Genomic DNA, 18,266 nt, shown 5'->3' on the forward strand with positions numbered 1-18,266 from the left:
ATATATATATATATATATATATATATATATATATATATATATATATATATATATATATATATATAATATAACCGTAAACATTATATATTATGCTTCCATTTATGTATTTCATATTTGCAAGTAATATCAAGCATGTTTGAGAAATTGTTTGAAGAATGTGAGGTCTTGGTTTCTAGAAGTGAAATCGCCAAGATATAGGACTTAATCTTAATGCTCACCCAAGGAATTAACCTACCCACATGCACAAATTATAACTTTTCATTTTTAGTATTTGACAGGAAAACTACTTATTTACACAAATTATGTATTTCTTTTCATTTTCAGTATTTAAAAATTTTCTTATTTTCTTCTTCATCTTTTTCAGGCTTCACAGCTCTAGGATTTATGTGCTTCAAACTATCAATCATGGTATATGGATGGTTATCCTCATTTAATTTATCTTGGTTTACTTGGCTTTTAGTATTAGTTTTTTATAGTCTTTTGGAGGGAATATTTTACATCATTATAGGATCAAATTATTTTCAAGTTAGAAAAGTACATTGCTATTAATTATTTATAGTTTTTTTTCAAGTAGAAAGTACTTTGCTTTTAAATGTTGCTATTTTTATTGAAGTTGAAAGTATGTTGCTATTAATTTTTGCTATTATTCATTTTATATAGTTTTATTTTCAAGCTGAAGTTATGTTGCTATTAATTGAATGATATGGTTTGATGTTAAAAAGTTGTAAACTATTGTTGCTTTGTATGTTATTGTTGATCGTAATCGAGATGAGAAATGAATAGCTTAAGGAGAATCATGAAGAATTTGAGACAATAAATAAGAAATAGCCAAGAGTACCCGCCTAACTATACTTTGACACTTCTGATTTTTGTGATTAGGTTTCGGTACTTTGAAATCGAACATGAACTTATATTTTGCTAATTAAATATTTATATTAATTTTGGTAGTTGGATTTTAATGTTTTGAATTTGGGGTATAAGTTCTGAATCACATTTGTGAACTCTTTTTAAGGAATAATGACAGATTAAACACCTACTAGACCGTCGTTAACATCGGAAAACAGTACATTTACTAATAATCAACGATAAAATAGCGACGAACATCAGCGACAGAATGTAGAAGTACCCCGAGTAATTTGTGTCATTGCTAATTAAATGTTGAATCACTCGGTGACAGTTATCGACAATGGTTTTTTCAACTGACATCTACATCGCTAAACGTTGCTGAAAGCCTTTAGCGACGGAATTGTCTGTCGCTAATAACTCTGTTTCTAGTAGTGTTTAGTCAAAAACTCAAAGAAAATTTGTGGATTTAAATTTGACTACTCTAGTTTGTTAATATACAAGTTATACATATTTTAAATTCCTAATGAAAACCGAATGGTAAAAAACTGATACAACTTAATTGTAGTTTAGGTCGGAATGAATTTAGTTTAAACTATTCAAATTCAATGTTTTGAAAAAAAAAAAAAAAAAAAAAAAAAAAAAAAAAACAATTTATTTTTACCGTTTTTATTGATCAAATCCGAAAACAATATTGGTTCTTTAGTTTTAACCTAATAATATATATACATTATTAATTTTATTATTATTCTTAACATATAGATAAAGATAAGATTATTATATTGTAAATTTAACATCCAGATTGCTTGTAAAAAATGAATGTACATGGGTCACTTTCCTGCAACCATATCGGCCGGTCCCAAAATCAAACAGAAGGCAAATTAATATGTCTACAAAATAAAAAAAGATGATACACGATCTTGAATTTACAATTGATGTGCGTCCAGAACCAGACAGCTGGTTTTAGGGCCACTAATTGAATTTTAGATCTATTAACGTGAACGTGAGAAATATGGAAGAGTTATTTAAGAAAAAATATTAAAACAATAGACTTAGAAAATAATAATAACAATAAATGAACAATATTTTATTTAGCTATTTGTCCGAATTGCAACTTGGAAGATGCTTTTTTTTTTTCCTATGAAAATAGAAGGAATCACCGGTTGGATCGTCTTGATAAACAGACGAAAAAGTTAAAAGCTATGCAAACTCCATTGAAGGTGGCGGTCATCGGAGCTGGACTCTGCGGGCTAATCGCGGCTCGGGAGCTTGAAAGAGAATCCCATGAAGTCGTGGTATTTGAAAAAGCCCACAGATTGGGTGGAGTTTGGGTCTATGATCCAAGAACAGAATCGGATTTACTCGGAGTCGATCCACAGAGAGAAATCATTCATGCAACAATATACAAATCTTTACGTACAAATAGTCCACGTCAAATAATGGGATTTTCAGATTATCCGTTTCAAGGGAAAGAATACGGCGACCCACGGATGTTTCCTGGGCATGAAGAGTTTTTAAGGTATTTGGAAGATTTTGCTGAGAAATTTGCAGTGAAGAAACTCATTAGATTCAATTCGGAGGTGACCCGAGTTGATTTCATTTGTTCAAGATATGAGTTTCAAGTGGAATGGAAGAGCATTCCGGTGAGTTCGGCTTCGAGTTCAAACTCGACTGAGGTGTTTGATGCTGTGGTTGTTTGTAATGGTCACAACAGTCAACCAAGGGTGGCTCTCGACATTCAAGGTATGAAGTAAATAACAAATTAGTGGTAGTTTAACTAATATTTAATTATATTATAGAATATAGATCATCAATAATTTTCTAATTACATTTTCAATTGTAATTTCCACCCAATGCAAGTTGATATATATATATATATATATATATATATATATATATATATATATATATATATATATATATATATATATATATATATATATATATATATATATATATATGTTCCTACAAATGTTTTTTATGACTATTTTTTATGACTACAAATGTTCCTATCAAATAAAATTATGACAAGTGTCATCATTCCATATTTTTTTAACTAACTCATTAAGGCTATATTAGGAATATATCAAATACAATTAAATTGAATTGTGATTTGTTATAATTTTAGTGGGTAGGAATAATTGTACGCATAAAAGTTAGGAAAATGTCTTAGGTGTTAGTTTCATGGAAACAAAAGTTTAGCTCTTTAAGAACCTTTTGTAGCAAAAGGTCATCATAATATATGGTGCTAAGCGGTTATCACGGTCCAAATTTCAATAGCGGTCACATGCCGCTATTTGAAATCGCGGTTATCGCGTTGGTATAGCAGTGGTATAGTGGTTTTTTAATATTATGTATAATTTATATTATATATTTAAACAAAATTTATATATTGGATTATTAATACTATATGGAATTAATATCATAAAAAAATCATATAAAAACATAACATAATCTATATATAATATTCTAATATAGTTATATGGAAACTAAAAAGTGTCAAAATGTCATTACATCTCAAGTCATTTGTGGTTTCTAAGTACTGAAACAGACGAGAAAGGGAAGTTGTCATTTGTTGATTTGTAGTTTGTAATTAATTATATTTATTATTTGGACTTATTAAGACAAAAAGTGTAGTGAACTAGTTAAAAAAATAAAGATTTAATATTGAAATAACACACAATCGTTTTTTTCTTTGTCAAAGTAGCCCAATATGTACGAAATTGTAAAAGCGGGTGTAGCGTCGCTATAGCGCTGATGAGTTTCACCGTAAATAACGGTCAATAGCGCCGCTCCGCTAATAGCGTCACCGCTATTTGTAAACGCTATTTCAAAATAGCGGTTCAGTAACACCGCAAAACGTTATAGCGTCGCTATAGCGCGCTATTGATAGCATAGATATGGTGACAAGTTCTATTTATATTAACATAATGTCGATTACGCACCACGAAGTAGAGAACACTAAGATTAGGTCAGATAACGCATCATTACACGATTGGATTGTTGTTGAAGTATCACAGACCATACTAGAAGAATTATCCGACATCGTTGGATGAATCGCGGACATGATGATCATCAAGTTCAAGGAACAGATCACGGCCATTTGAACTATTAAGGAAATTGTTGGAACCACTCAAGATGGAGAGCTTCGTTTAGGAACAAAATTGGGAAAGAGAGAGCATGAGCAAGATCCAACATTGCCCATAATAGCCAAAAAGCTTGATGGTACTACGTCAAGCTATAGAATCATTTGAAAATTGGCACGTCCTCGGATTAAGTGTGGAAGGTGCTAGGCATAAGCATAAAAATGCACTCTGGAGGAGGAATTATGTCGTCGGCCACATTAAGGTCGATTGCACGAAATTAGCAATAGGAATGATTCAGACCTCAACACTTGTAGTTTTGCAGAAAGCCGAAGGAACAATCTAAGTTCCAACACCTAAAAGTCCTCAATTGTCTAATGGATGCCTAATGAAAAAGGAACCCACAACCAATGAGGGACACTGATAGAATGTTTGATAGTATGTTGTTATGTCTCTATGTATTAGTACGTAACCCAATAATCATCATTATTGCTTGTAATTTTTTATTACGAAATAAAATCCTCTTTGTAATGTCTGTACGTTAGTATGTTTTAGACAACAATGTGCTTGTCATGACATTATCCTGTTTTGGCCATGCTATGTAAGAAGATCACTTGTAGTACGCACAATCAGTATTACTGCGATAAGAATATCGAATGTTAATGGATATGACAAACATGAGTTTCTTCAAAGTAAAAAGGATCCATAAAATCACATAGGCAGGGCCAACTTAGACTTCGGCTAGTTACAAGCTGCAACAGATGATGGGTTGAACCTAAGTGGAAGTTGACAAAAGACTGTAGTCAAACCATAACCCTCAAGTAGAGCGACAAGTTAGCCACTAGAATCCATGCTACCAAGTAATAATATGTTAAATTGTCATCATAGGTTTTAAGAGTAAAACTGCGCGTTTAGGTTAGTTATTCTTTAAGTCGATAAGTGTAAGAATTAATATAAAAAGAGGATTGAATTCCAACATTCATAGGTTAGCATAAGACAAAAATTAGACTTTAGCATATCTACCATGTAGATTAAGGACCTCGGATTAATTATAGTGTCGATATTTTAAGTAGTAGAAACCACTTACAATCTAGGCTGGTGTGTGTTCTCGCGATATAACAGAAGCCTTTAGAGGCATGTTCCTGAAAATGGATTCCATTAGAATATCGTAGATAAAATTCCTAGTTAATCACCTCATAACCAATCAATGGTGTCGACATTTTACGTCTGAAGGCAATTGTCAAACGTAGCACGTAGATTCTGAAAAGTCCAGACCGACTAGTTCTTAGTTTTGGAAGACTTCACAAGGAGTTTTGGAGTAAGTCTAAGGTAGAAATTGAAGTTCTACAAGAAATGTTGATGTAGGAACATTTGCTAGATCAAAAATTTAATCTCGATAACTCAAATAAGGTGACATCTAGGTATGCTAGGAGTAGGATTTCGGGGACGAAATCTTTATAAGTGGGGGGAGAGTTGTAACACCCCATTTTCACATTCCAATAGAATTAAATATAAACCTTTGTTTATAAATTTTGAAGTAGATATATATTACTTGTATCCAATTTAATTGACATAAAATGTAGGGAACATCAATATAATTTATGTAGATATATAGAACGCCCAAATCCGACTTCGTATGAAGAAGTTATGCTTTCTCGAAGTTTTGCAATTAAACCAATAAGGTGATGTAAGTCCCTAATCTGCTCGTGTATCAGTCAGATCCGTTTGATGGTGCGGAATCCCAATCAAACGGATTATTTCAGATAAAATAGAAGAGAAGAAGAAGAGGAATAAGATGAATCTCGATTGCATTAATGATATGAATTAAAGCTCCAGATACAAACGATTCACACACACGTTTCTCTCTTTTCCCTGGCCGTAAGCTCTCTAGTTCATCAATCCCTTCCTCACACCCTAATACCTATATTTATACTAGGAGAACATGGGCCGGAAACACATGGGCCGTAAACTAGACCATAAATTCATAAAATATTACACAAAAATATAATTGCCCAAAAAAGCAAAGTATAAACCATATTTTGACCTAACAATCTCCCCCTTGGTTTATAGCTTTCTTTTCTTAATTGACCCAACAAGCTCCCCCTAAAAAGTAGTTGGCTTTCTTGATAATCTTCATTGGGAACTTGGCTTCATCATTAATCTTCAAATTCTTCACGACTTCAAGATAAACTTGATGAATCTTCAATGAATGACTTCATCTTGAGCAGTTGGACTTTTCTTCAGAATTTGGCATTGAACGCACGTTGGGTGAGGAGGCTTGATGTACTGATTCTTGAAAGATAGCGCTTTCAGCTTGAGAATCTTCAGAGAGAACATCAGAGAGAACAAATCTTCTAGATCACTTTAGCAGCTACAATGATAGCAGCAGACTGATTGAGGAGGATTCAATGCAATCCGTCACATAATCTTCAATTGCAGCTTCACCTTGCTTCTGGGGTTGAAGGATTGAATGTTAAAAGAATAATCTTCATTTCTTGCTCCTTCGAATGCGAATTCTTCGATGCTCACGGACGAGGCTTTGGCTCAGAAATCCTCAACACAAACTCCATGAGTCTTATCTATACCTGAAATCACTTTTCAAGACAAAAACAAAACTAAAAAAAAACTTAGCACACAAATTAAAACAGAAACAAAAATATTTTTTGGATTTTTTATTTTTCTGAACAAGAAATAAAACAGAAATAACACTATTTTTGGATTTTTAATTTTTGATTTTTTTTTAAATTTTAATTCTCCTCTAATATTTAAATTAGAAGAAACTATGACAAATTTAACAAAAATAAAATGATATCTAACTTTAAGAGAGATTTGGGATCAAAGTTTTTAGACAACCTTTATCCACTTGTCGGTACCTTCCATATTCACATCTTTGTCTGGTCGATCGTCGATATTGTGGTCCACTTAAACACGAAAAATTGTGACTGAATTAGGACATACTATTTGATACAAGACAAGGTGAACTTAAAAACCTAAAATTTATATATGATCCTAATTACTTAGATACTATATCTTAAGGACCATTCATCTGACGACGACCAGGGATATTGTTGTCCACCTAAATTGAGCAGCGAGATCTATAGACAATCTGTATGTGTTCAATTTTTAAGTGTACTGGAACGTGTTTCCCGCTTCCTGATATGCCCCAGCCATCAAGAACTTCCATAGTACTCCTTACACCGGGTGAGCAGACAACCATTCAGAGAGAGAAGAGATTCAAAATTCTATTGCTAACTACTTTAGAGGGGTTGAGAAGAAGGTTGCATATGCTGTGTACCAGGTCGGATTAGAAGTCGCACAAAGGAGACAGCATATGGCTAACAGATAAGAAGTATTTCACATATATAACCTGCAGAGAAATAGAGTTGCATATGTTGTGTACCAGGTCGGATTGGAAGTCACGCAAAGGAGACAACATATGGCTAACAGACGAAAAGAAAGAAAATGATATTCTACAGACCTAATTTATCGGAAATTACTAGTCGCCCCATCCAACCGGAATTAAGGACAAAATCCGCACATCGAGGAAAAGTTAAACCACAGTTCCAAGTACGGGTTCATTTAATGTGACGAGTAGATTCCCATATATATCTCCCTGCTCAATCTATCCGAGCGTCGTATTGTCAGGCTGAACGTATCTAACTAGGTCAAGATTTCTCAAGTCTATAAATTTCCTAAGTTCAACTCTCCCTAGTCAAGTCCATTTAAAAGTTTTCGTGCCTACCGACGCATCAAATCAGAGCATAGACCCTTCAACTTCAGGTACGTTACGCAGACGCAGGTTGCCTGTTATCACTTGATAATATCACTTCCGAAAACATCTCCCTCAAGCACACTTCATAACCAACATTTTTTTTTTGATGAATTTTTTTTTAAGTTTTCTAATTTTTGTTTTGTTTTTATTTCTCCCCCTAAATTTGTGCATAGGAGAGAAACAAAAATAAATGCGCAAATTTAAACTATCCTAAAACAAAAAGCAGTCTTTAAAGTGAATCAGCTTAAGAAAAACACAGGAGTATAGAGAAGAAAACGCAAACCGTAATTCACCGATTGAATCTGCATTCAGAAGGTCTGAGAACAGCATGCATAATCTCAGAACAGATCCGAAAATTCTTCATGTCATTAAGCACTAACCCCATTTGTGATCTCTTCCTTTCTTCCTTTCCCGCAAAAGGACGCATACTCTCAAATGAAATTCCGAGTGTTGTATAGTTGAGAGATGCCTCCTATCATGTGCTTGGAACAACCACTACCAACAAACCAAAGTATGATGATATGCCTCCATAGCTGCTCCGACACAGAGCGGGATCAGTTGGTCTTTGGAACCCAATCCATTTTGAAACTGGGTCAACCTTTGTCATCAACGCACAATACCCTTTCCCTTGACATATCCTGCTTATCACAAACAGAAGATGTAGAAATGTTAGAAGCATTAGGAGATTTGGGAGAGTGAGCCTTTGGAACCCATTTGTAGTTGGGTTTAACCCATTTCTTTTTCGATCCTATGGGTGGCTCAGTACTTGATTTGGAACTTGAAGCCGACTGCCGAGATGACTTTGACCTAACCGGTCTTGGCTTCACAGGACCATCTCTTGAACTGGGCTTGTTGGCTGACATTTCCTTCTTGCCCTTGGGATTCGGATGCTTGTCCTTTGGAGTTTGATTCTTGGCCTCGGGAGTTACATTCTTGGCCTTCTTGGCATTCCAGTCGTCAATGTCTGAACGTGACCTTGAGGGGTTTCTTTTGGAGTATCTCCCTCTTGGCGCGTTCTGCCAGCCTTGCACATCGTAAGGAACGTATGCGCGATTTGGACAATTTCGGGCAATGTGACCAGGTGTTCCACAGTGAAAACATATCTTTTTCTTCACTGTGAAGTTGTTTCTTCCTGCCCCTGGTGGCGTATCCTTGCCTTGTCTCTTGTTGTTCCCACATGCACACTTGCCACAAGAACTCTGTTGCGTTGGAATTGGTGGCCTGTATTTACCAACGGCAGGTTGATTAGAAGCAACAGATTTGGAGTTCAAGGGGTCGTTTGTTTGTTCAGAAGAACTCTCCTTGTTCTCATCCTCTGCTACATTACCTGCACATGTAACAGAAGCATCAGTATTTTCAACATTAATAACTCCTCCTGACATAAATCCAGCTCGTTTGCCATATCGAAGATGTGGCTCCCTGTCAGTTTCGTCCTGTGTTATAGGGATGGATGTGTAGTTATGATTATAAGGAGGAGGTACACTATCATACCCTAGACCCTTGTTTTGATTTTCTTTGAATCTTAACTGGGTTTCATATAAGGACTCGACTGTCTGACTTGACGCAGTATAATTTTTGAAACTGACATCAGTTCTTCCACACTTGATTTTTAAAGCGGCAAGTTCTTCAGTTACAGCAACAAGTTGTCTCTTAACATAATCATAATTTTCACACTTGTTGCTATACTCTTCCTGAAGTTTTCTAAAGTCCTTGGTTTTTGCTTCTAACTCAACCTTCAGGGGTTTCTGTCCTTTCCTGAGTTGATATCCTTTATATCTCAGGTCCTCAACTTCCCCTTTTAAAAAATCAATTTGTTCCCGAAGAAATTTAATCGTATCTTCACATGATTGAGAACATGAAACTTCACATGAATGAGAACACGACACTTCATTGACCGGAAGGTTTGCTGAATTCATTGTTTTTCGACAATTCGAAGCGTTAAGTTCTTCAATTATATCAGCCTGACTAAGACGATTGAGATCTTTTGTCTTCTTGATGTCAGCCACATCTATATCCCACGATTTTGGAAGTGAATTCAATAGCTTTTTGTTTATCTCAAATTTAGACAAGAAGATCCCCAGCTATATTCATCTCAGTAGTGAGTGTAGTAAATCGTTCCAACTGAGTTTCGAGGGTTTCTCCAGGGATATAATCAAAAATGTTGAAATTTTGTCTTAACATATCCTGACGACTCTCTTTCATGTTTTCAAGTCCCTCGTAGACCTTAAAATTAATTAAAAAAAACACAACTAGAAGCTAAAATAAAACTTAAAAGTAAAAAAAAAAAAAGTATAAAAAAAAAAATCAAACTCAAAAGTCAAACATGAAAAAGTCAACCTTGAAAAAGTCAAACTTGAAAGTCAAACCGAAAAGTTAAATTTGAAAATTTTAAAAATTAAACGAAAAAATCAAAGTTTAAAGTCAAAGATCAAATTTTAAAAGTCAAAATCAAAATTTTAAATAAAAAAACAAAAATAATTTTTTATAAATATTTTATTATTATTATTATTATTATTTATTTATTTATTTATTTATTATTTTATTTTAGTTTTTATTTTGGATGAAAAAGGAATTTAAAAATAAATGAAATTGAATTTTTGGGTAAAAAGTGACAAAATTTCGAAAGTGGATGCGACAGGGAGTCGTTTTGAATTATATTTGCGAAGGAAGGAACAAAAGTGTTGCTAGACGAGATGGTTAGAGCGCTGAGCTAATGAACCCAAGGTTCTGAGTTCGAACCCTGGCACCCGCGCTTCTGTTTCCTGACTTTTTTTATGCGAAGGCGAGGCGAGTTGTTGTGCTGCGAGGACGAGGTCTGAACAAGTGCGAGCCGTAAACTCCGAGCCGCAAGCCGACGCCGTAAACTCCGAGCCGCAAGCTCGGACCGTGAACCTCGGGCCGCGAACTTCGGGACGTAAACTCCTGGCCGTGAACCTCGGAAACCCTAGCCGCCGGCCGCAAACTTCGACCAAAAACACTGATTTTTCGACTTTGAAGCTCAAAAACTCAATCAAAAACCCTTTTTTATAAAAAACACGAAGAACAAACCCCCCCTTATTTTTGCGAGATCTATCCAAAAACGCAAAAAATATTTCGAAAATAAGATCAAATAATGCCCCAAATCTGACAAAATTGACTGATACAACTTGGCTCTGATACCAATTATAAGTCTCTAATCTGCCTGTGTATCAGTCAGATCCGTTTGATGGTGCGGAATCCCAATCAAACGGATTATTTCAGATAAAATAGAAGAGAAGAAGAAGAGGAATAAGATGAATCTCGATTGTATTAATGATATGAATTAAAGCTCCAGATACAAACGATTCACACACACGTTTCTCTCTTCTCTCTGGCCGTAAATTCTCTAGTTCATCAATCCCTTCCTCACACCCTAATACCTATATTTATACTAGGGGAACATGGGCCGGAAACACATGGACCGTAAACTAGACCATAAATTCATAAAATATTACACAAAAATATAATTGCCCAAAAAAGCAAAGTATAAACCATATTTTGACCTAACAGGTGATGTGCGTCGTAAAATAAATATCAAAGATCCATTACTTATTGGCCTAAGTAATCCAAATGAAATCTGTAGTGATCGTAAAACCGAGAGTGTGCATATAAAAATGCCTAAATCTGATTCCGTATGAGGAAGTTATGATTTTTCTAAGTTTCAGTGTAGCAGTGTGTGAGACAGAAACCAAAATTAAGATCAGTGTATTGTTAGAAAAAACAATCTAAATGAGAATTGAAGATCTCATTGATATGATCCCATCAATATAAAGACAGTCGGAAGCGGAGTCCATATGAAAGAGTTATGAATTTTACATAGTAGTTAGCACTATAATCTTTGTAGAGTGTTAAATTTAAGTTGGGTTGAGAATTTTCCGACGGAGTCTAAATGAAATTTGTAGTAATCATTAATTGCTATGTGTGGATACAAAGAACGTCAAAAACAAAGAAGGTATGAGAGAGATATAATTTTTTAAAGATCTGTGCTTTTTCCCGGCATCGATCGCCTAGGAGCTGACATGTGGCTTACCCATCTCCTTCCAACCTACCTACCACAGGGTGTGGTGTGTCTGGTAGGTAGGCACGGGGCACCCTTCTGTTATAAATAAAAGTGTTTCATTTTTCATTGTTCCTCACCCCTTATTCAATCCAAAAACTCTCTGGAGGCCCCTCCCAACTCGAGTCTGATATTTCTAAGTTTTATAATACATTAGCAAGGCTCTAGAGTATCTAGGCGCCCGACAAAAAGGAGCTTCAGGGCGAATCCTGGTTTTTGCTAGAATATATTAGTAAGTTAGTCTACACTTACTATGATTTAAGTGTAACCTATATTTATATTATTAGTCGTTGTTATGAATGTATAAATAAGATTTATCAGTAATTCTAGTTATAATATTGATTGATCAACTTACTGGAGATGTGTGTAAAACAGTCACATTGACTTGGTTGTTCGATTTCAGAAAGGCTATATGCCGAAATGGTCATGTCTCCCAACTTTCCGGCCTGGCTGATCGTTATTAGATAGAACTCTCGGTATTCATTGGGATTAATGAAAGATCTAACTCTCCTATCCACAAGCATATATCGTACATAACGATCATGCATATCATCTAATGGCACTCTGCCTCTGGCTCATAGTCACCACTACTACTACTCTCAGTCGTCAAATACTACCGACTCTCAGCCTCCGCAAAGGCATCCGCCTTTCACCGAAACTATATCCATATTGGGGATGATGCTAATATTGACAACTGCCTCATGCGCATGTAGTTATATGCAGTCTTGAGTTGGATAGATAGTCAAACAAATGATCATTCTCTAAAGCCACAACCAAACAAGGAACAAAAAAGAAAGTCTATACTTAGAGTTCTTAGGCTATCTACATTAAAATACACACAACGCCTAGGGTATCTACTCAACGATCAACCAATATTATCATTACCATAACCAACCATGACACCTAAAAATATCATACAAACAACATGCAAGACACTACCAGTCTAGCATACCATGACACCAAGTGTCCAATACTTTAAATACATAGCAAGGAGTTATCCTGGCCAACTAGAATCCATACAAAGGATATACAATGTCACACGTGGTATAGTGAGAAGACTCACATGAATCGCAGAACAAAAGAATCGCAACTACACTCTCAACTCATTGTACTGATCAAACCCATGAACTAACTATCACCAAACATAGATCAAACCTCAATCAACAATCCAAGCCCTTCAAGTTTGACCAAAGGTCAAACTGATCAAAAACATCAACGGTCAATGGCCAACCAGCTCAACAGCCACCATACCATGGTGAGTCCTTGACCACACCTTGGCCGTGTCCCAACAAAACAATCAAGTTGCAGTGCACCACCACGTCATAGGTCTTCCTTGGTCACATTGTGGTTTCTACCATAACTATCTTTTCTTTGTTAAGAGCTTAATCCATTAAGACAACTGCAAATACTTTCTAGAAGGCTTAATGACATCCTATTGATCCATAATAATCATTAATTTATGGGTGTGCATGTTCAATGCATGTCCTCCTCCAAACTTAGGTCAAAATGGTGAAAATGGATTCAAAACTCCATGCATGGCATTAACCAAGTGAACCACTTTAGACCTAAAACATATGATGTACTAGGGACATCAAAGAGTGATACAGTTGCAAACTTTATCACTTCCAACCTTTCAAAAATTACATAACCTTAGAAAACTTGTTCATTTTCTAGATCCAAGGAGAGGACACGTAAAGTTAGTGTCTTTAATACTTACAAAGGTCCATGACCAGAGAGAAAGTTGCACAATCACTAGATCTAGCTTGCTTACACCACAACTCCTTGATCAAACTACCAAAATGAAAAGATTAGAGGGGCTAGAGTTTAAAATAAGGATTATGGAGGTAGAAGATAATGACCTAACTCTTAAGTTTATTCCTTTAAATATGGACAAAACACTAATCTTCATGGGCTTCATCTGCAGTGCTCACCACGCCTTTGTGCCCAATCAGGCTCAACCTCATTTAATTGATATGGTCACGCTATGGTCAGCCACCATCCACGCAGTGGCATAATATTTTTTCGCAATGCGTTATCTTTGAAAGCCTCAAATCTTTAATCGGTCGAATCAAGAAAACAAGTGTTACAAAGAACATGTTACTACATTTAAAAGAACAAGGGATATAATGTTAAGTACCCCATTTAATGAAGTGCTAATGCGAAAATGCAGCTTGAACTAAACAAAATTGGTCTGTACACGACTAATGCATATACTCAGTTCTTAAAGACTTGGTTTTGCTAAAGTTTCTAAATAATATCTATTAACACATACAGGAATGCATGAATGGACTAAGAAGCAACTGCATGCTCATAATTATCGAGTTCCTGAACCTTATCGAGATCAGGTATATAATGTAACAAATATTTAAAAACTAATTATATAAGATCATCTATTTTTATCAAAAGTATGCTTATTCTTAGTGCAATTATAGATGTTTGACTAATATACTTGACTTTACAGGTTGTGGTTATTATTGGTAGTGGGTCAAGTGCATATGACATATCAAGAGAAATAGCAACCGTTGCCAAAGAAGTTCACTTGTCATCAAGATCACCAGATGCTAAGGTCTCAAAAATGGATAAATTCCATAATATATGGCAGCATTCGAGGGTAACATTTAACATTTCCTTTTATCATACATTTATTTTTTCACTATGAATTTATTGCACATGATATGGTCCTTTCCTTCATGGATCCTTCTGTTAAGAAAGGTTATTTATTTTTTATTTTGGAGGTAGCAAAGAACACTGAAACTCTATATGTATTTCTATAATTTAACTAGATAGATCATGTTTTCCAAGATGGTATAGTTACGTTTCAAGATGAAGTATCCATTAAAGCAGATACAATTATACATTGTACAGGGTAAGAACAACAAGAATTTCCATCCTTTTATATCCATTTCAATGATCTAATTGGTTTTTTATAGGTACAAATATCATATTCCCTTTCTTGAAATGAAGGGCATTATAAGTGTTGAAGAAAATCGTGTTGCACCTACTTATGGACATGTTTTCCCTCCACAACTTGCTCCCAAACTATCATTCGTGGGACTATTTAACAAGGTGAGTTCATTGTATACTAATACTCATTTTTAATACAATACCATCTATTTTGATTATGGACAACCAAATTAACATTAGACTAGCTATAACTATAAATTTTACTCAGGGTATGACATTTCTTCCAGCAGAACTGCAATCAAAGTGGATAGCTCAAGCATTATCCGGGAAGGTTTTATTGCCATCCGAAAAAGAAATGTTGCATGATGTAGAACAAGTTTACAGACAAATGGAAGAGAGGGGAATCCCTAAGAGCTACACTCATTCACTTAATCATCAAGTAAGTTTTCCAATTTCATTAATTCATTTAAGATGTTATAGTTTTATACTTTTATTCTTATTATTGGTAATGTTGACCCCTTTATCTTAATTGTTGTTTAATATATAGATGGATTACATGGATTGGTTATCAGATCAATTAGGAACAACACGGCCTCCACAAAAGCTGAAGGACTTTTATGCACACTTCATAGAACGTTTTCATGACGATCATGAAGGCTTCCGTGAAGCGTTTGAATATAGTTTATCAAACGATGATGGGATTTAAATCAGTTCCTTCTGATTTATTTAAGTAGTTCATCCTCTAATCAACTATAAACTATGGCTTTGGGGATGTAACGATAGAAACAAAACATATGTTACATTTTCCTTTCCATTTTTGCACTACTTTTGTAAAAGCATCACCGAAAACTATCCAATAATGTCTGGGAACACACTCTAACAGTATGCACAATGCAACATAAGCACGAGTTTATGTTTTTAACATAAAGTTAATTCATTGAGCTCCATGTATCAGACCAGAAACGACAATAAGGTTAGGCAATTCTTTTGTCTCGTGAAAATGTTGTTTCCAAGAGGAACACAGAAGGTTGTTCATGCTCTGTTGTCTCTACATTTATTAATTTGGCCAGCAATGAATACCAATAGCAGAAGTCAATTTTTGTTATATGTATTATATTGTTGTATGACAAATTATGTAAAACTGAAACATATATTATCTTTTTAATGGTGGCAATAAACTTTAACCTTCAATAATGGAAACGTTTTGACTTTATAATAACAAACTAGGAATAATAAATATAAAGGAATTTCTGAAAATGATTAATTGAAAAAAAATAGCAACTTAATTTTTTTTTTTTTGTTATGCGATTTGACACCAATGGAGCTTCTAGCCTAGCGATATTAGATGTTGCCCTCCTCCTTAAGGTTGAGGTTCAAATCATGTCTAAGACATAGATGAATTTAGAATTAGTTGAGGAAGAGATTTGTCAGACAAAAAAAAACAAAGCAATTTCATTATGGTATTGACTGTAAACAGAATTATGCCTAATATTCTTTTATTAGCTTATATGAAGAATATATATTATTTTATATAAATAAATAAGAACTTTGTCAAACTTTATATTTTGGTTAGATTTTCGGGATGAATTACAAACCTTTATCATTGAACTCGGTGATTTATGATGATTACAACAGTATAAATAGTTTCACAATTAAACAATATTTAGGACACTACTAGAAGAAAGCCTTTTAATGACACATGAACCATGACACGCATTGGTTTTACGGAAAAGTGTGTGTCCTACTAGAAGAAAGCCTTTTAATGACACATGAACCATGACACGCACTGGTTTTACGGAAAAGTACGTGTCCTAAAATAATATCAGCTCTACGAAAATTTATAGAATTTAATATCAGTTCTACGAAAATTTAAAGAATTTAGGACATGCATTTTTTGTGTGTCCTAAAATTAGTGTCACAAAAAAATATACAGAGGGTGCTTATCATAAAACATGTGTCGTGTAAGCATGTTGTTTTATAATTCTTCAAATTAACATGCGTCGACCATTATCTTTATCACAAAATTCCAGGACCATTCTAGGGATTTTTTCAAGAACCATTCAAAATATATGAGTGCTCTCTACAACGATCATCAACCTCAACTCACCTCACCTTGCCAGAGACTGCGACGACTGCTCAATTTTATAAACCTTAGCTCTGCTTATGGTATGTTTTGATTTGTCTCTCTTCCTAGCGTTTTCGTTCTTCTACCAAAAATTTCTTATTAAAAATGAAACACTTGATTCGTTTGGGCCACGAAGGATCCTCACTCCCTCATAACTTCTAAAACATAAAACACCCTAGAAATGGATCGAATGAGATGGGATTTCCGTTCTAGTGGATTATAAAGAACTCACCTTGATCTTCGTTCTTACAACTTCTTTAATGACAACATTTTCTTCCTTACACCTAACCATCATTCCATCCATCCTTGTTTGTGCTCCATTTAACTTCGTTCTCAATTTCACACTTTGTATATCGATGGATTAATTATGCAAACTTGATGATGTCTTTCTGAAACGTTCGTCCAAACCTTGCCCATCAAATGAGCCAGAATCATGTTGATAGGAACCTTTTAAGAAGTACAAAATAGTACATACCACAAAGAAAATTGATGTAATAATGTTTGAACTGTTTTTGAATTAATGTAACAAAATGGTGTTTTAGATGAAATATTCAACCACTTTTCTTTCTATGACATATATATATATATATATATATATATATATATATATATATATATATATATATATATATATATATATACACACACACACACAACATTGTAAATAGAAATTGATAATGGTACTCTACATTCTGTGCTTGGATTAATTTCAAGGGTGTTTATCGTCAAAGCAATAATATGTGGAAAGACATTTAAGAAGTTGCAAGAAACAGATTAATAGCATAAACACAAACAAAGAGGGAAAGAGGAAAGACACTTGATATGAACCGACTTATTTTCATATTCGTGTCTAAAGCCACTATTTAGCATAAATATTGTACCCCCAATTATAAATACATATAGAATCATGAAGGATACAATACCTCAATAGGTAGGATTGTTAGAGCGTAGAAGAGAATTAGAGATGCAAATGGTGGTAAACAAAAAAATAGGTCGGATGTAAGTGCATATAGTGAGGAGTCGAGATATTTGTTGCCTCAATAATCAATTTAAGAATCGTGACCTATTGGTTTGTCTTATCGACCAAAGATCTCAACTGAATTACAATGCCTATCTACGCAAGGGTAAGTCGGTACCTTGCCTCCATTACTATGTTTTTCCTAATTTACATTATTGTGTTTTTCCCAATTTAAATCGAAATTGATATCACCTCTATATATAATTTTGTACTTGTCCCTCAATAGGCAAATCTTTGTGATGGATGTTTATTTCTAAGACAAATCTTTGGGAAGAACACGACTTATAAATTATGAGTTTCTCCACAATCTTTCTCTGATGTCATTTTGACTTTCTTATGTTAAAATTAAATTGCTTTATGTTTTTGCTAATTTCTTGAATCATTATGTAATTTTCTAATTTGTAACTGTGAATTGTCGTGAAAATCCCAAAACCACAATGTTGCAA

The 18,266-nt window shown here is 34.4% G+C and overlaps 1 protein-coding gene across 1 annotated transcript; it reads left to right on the forward strand.

Annotated features, from left to right (window-relative positions):
- The first annotated feature begins 1,938 nt into the window (after positions 1 to 1,938).
- Positions 1,939 to 15,861, forward strand: LOC111881378 (flavin-containing monooxygenase FMO GS-OX5). Its single transcript, XM_023877772.3, has 7 exons — positions 1,939 to 2,586; positions 14,048 to 14,118; positions 14,235 to 14,384; positions 14,557 to 14,639; positions 14,704 to 14,839; positions 14,946 to 15,116; positions 15,225 to 15,861. The coding sequence occupies exons 1-7, from the start codon at positions 2,046 to 2,048 to the stop codon at positions 15,381 to 15,383; spliced, it is 1,311 nt and encodes a 436-aa protein (XP_023733540.1). The 5' UTR covers positions 1,939 to 2,045; the 3' UTR covers positions 15,384 to 15,861.
- Positions 15,862 to 18,266: the final 2,405 nt, after the last annotated feature.

Source organism: Lactuca sativa, chromosome 7 (genome assembly GCF_002870075.4).
Source record: "Lactuca sativa cultivar Salinas chromosome 7, Lsat_Salinas_v11, whole genome shotgun sequence".
Classification (NCBI taxonomy): Eukaryota; Viridiplantae; Streptophyta; class Magnoliopsida; order Asterales; family Asteraceae; genus Lactuca; species Lactuca sativa.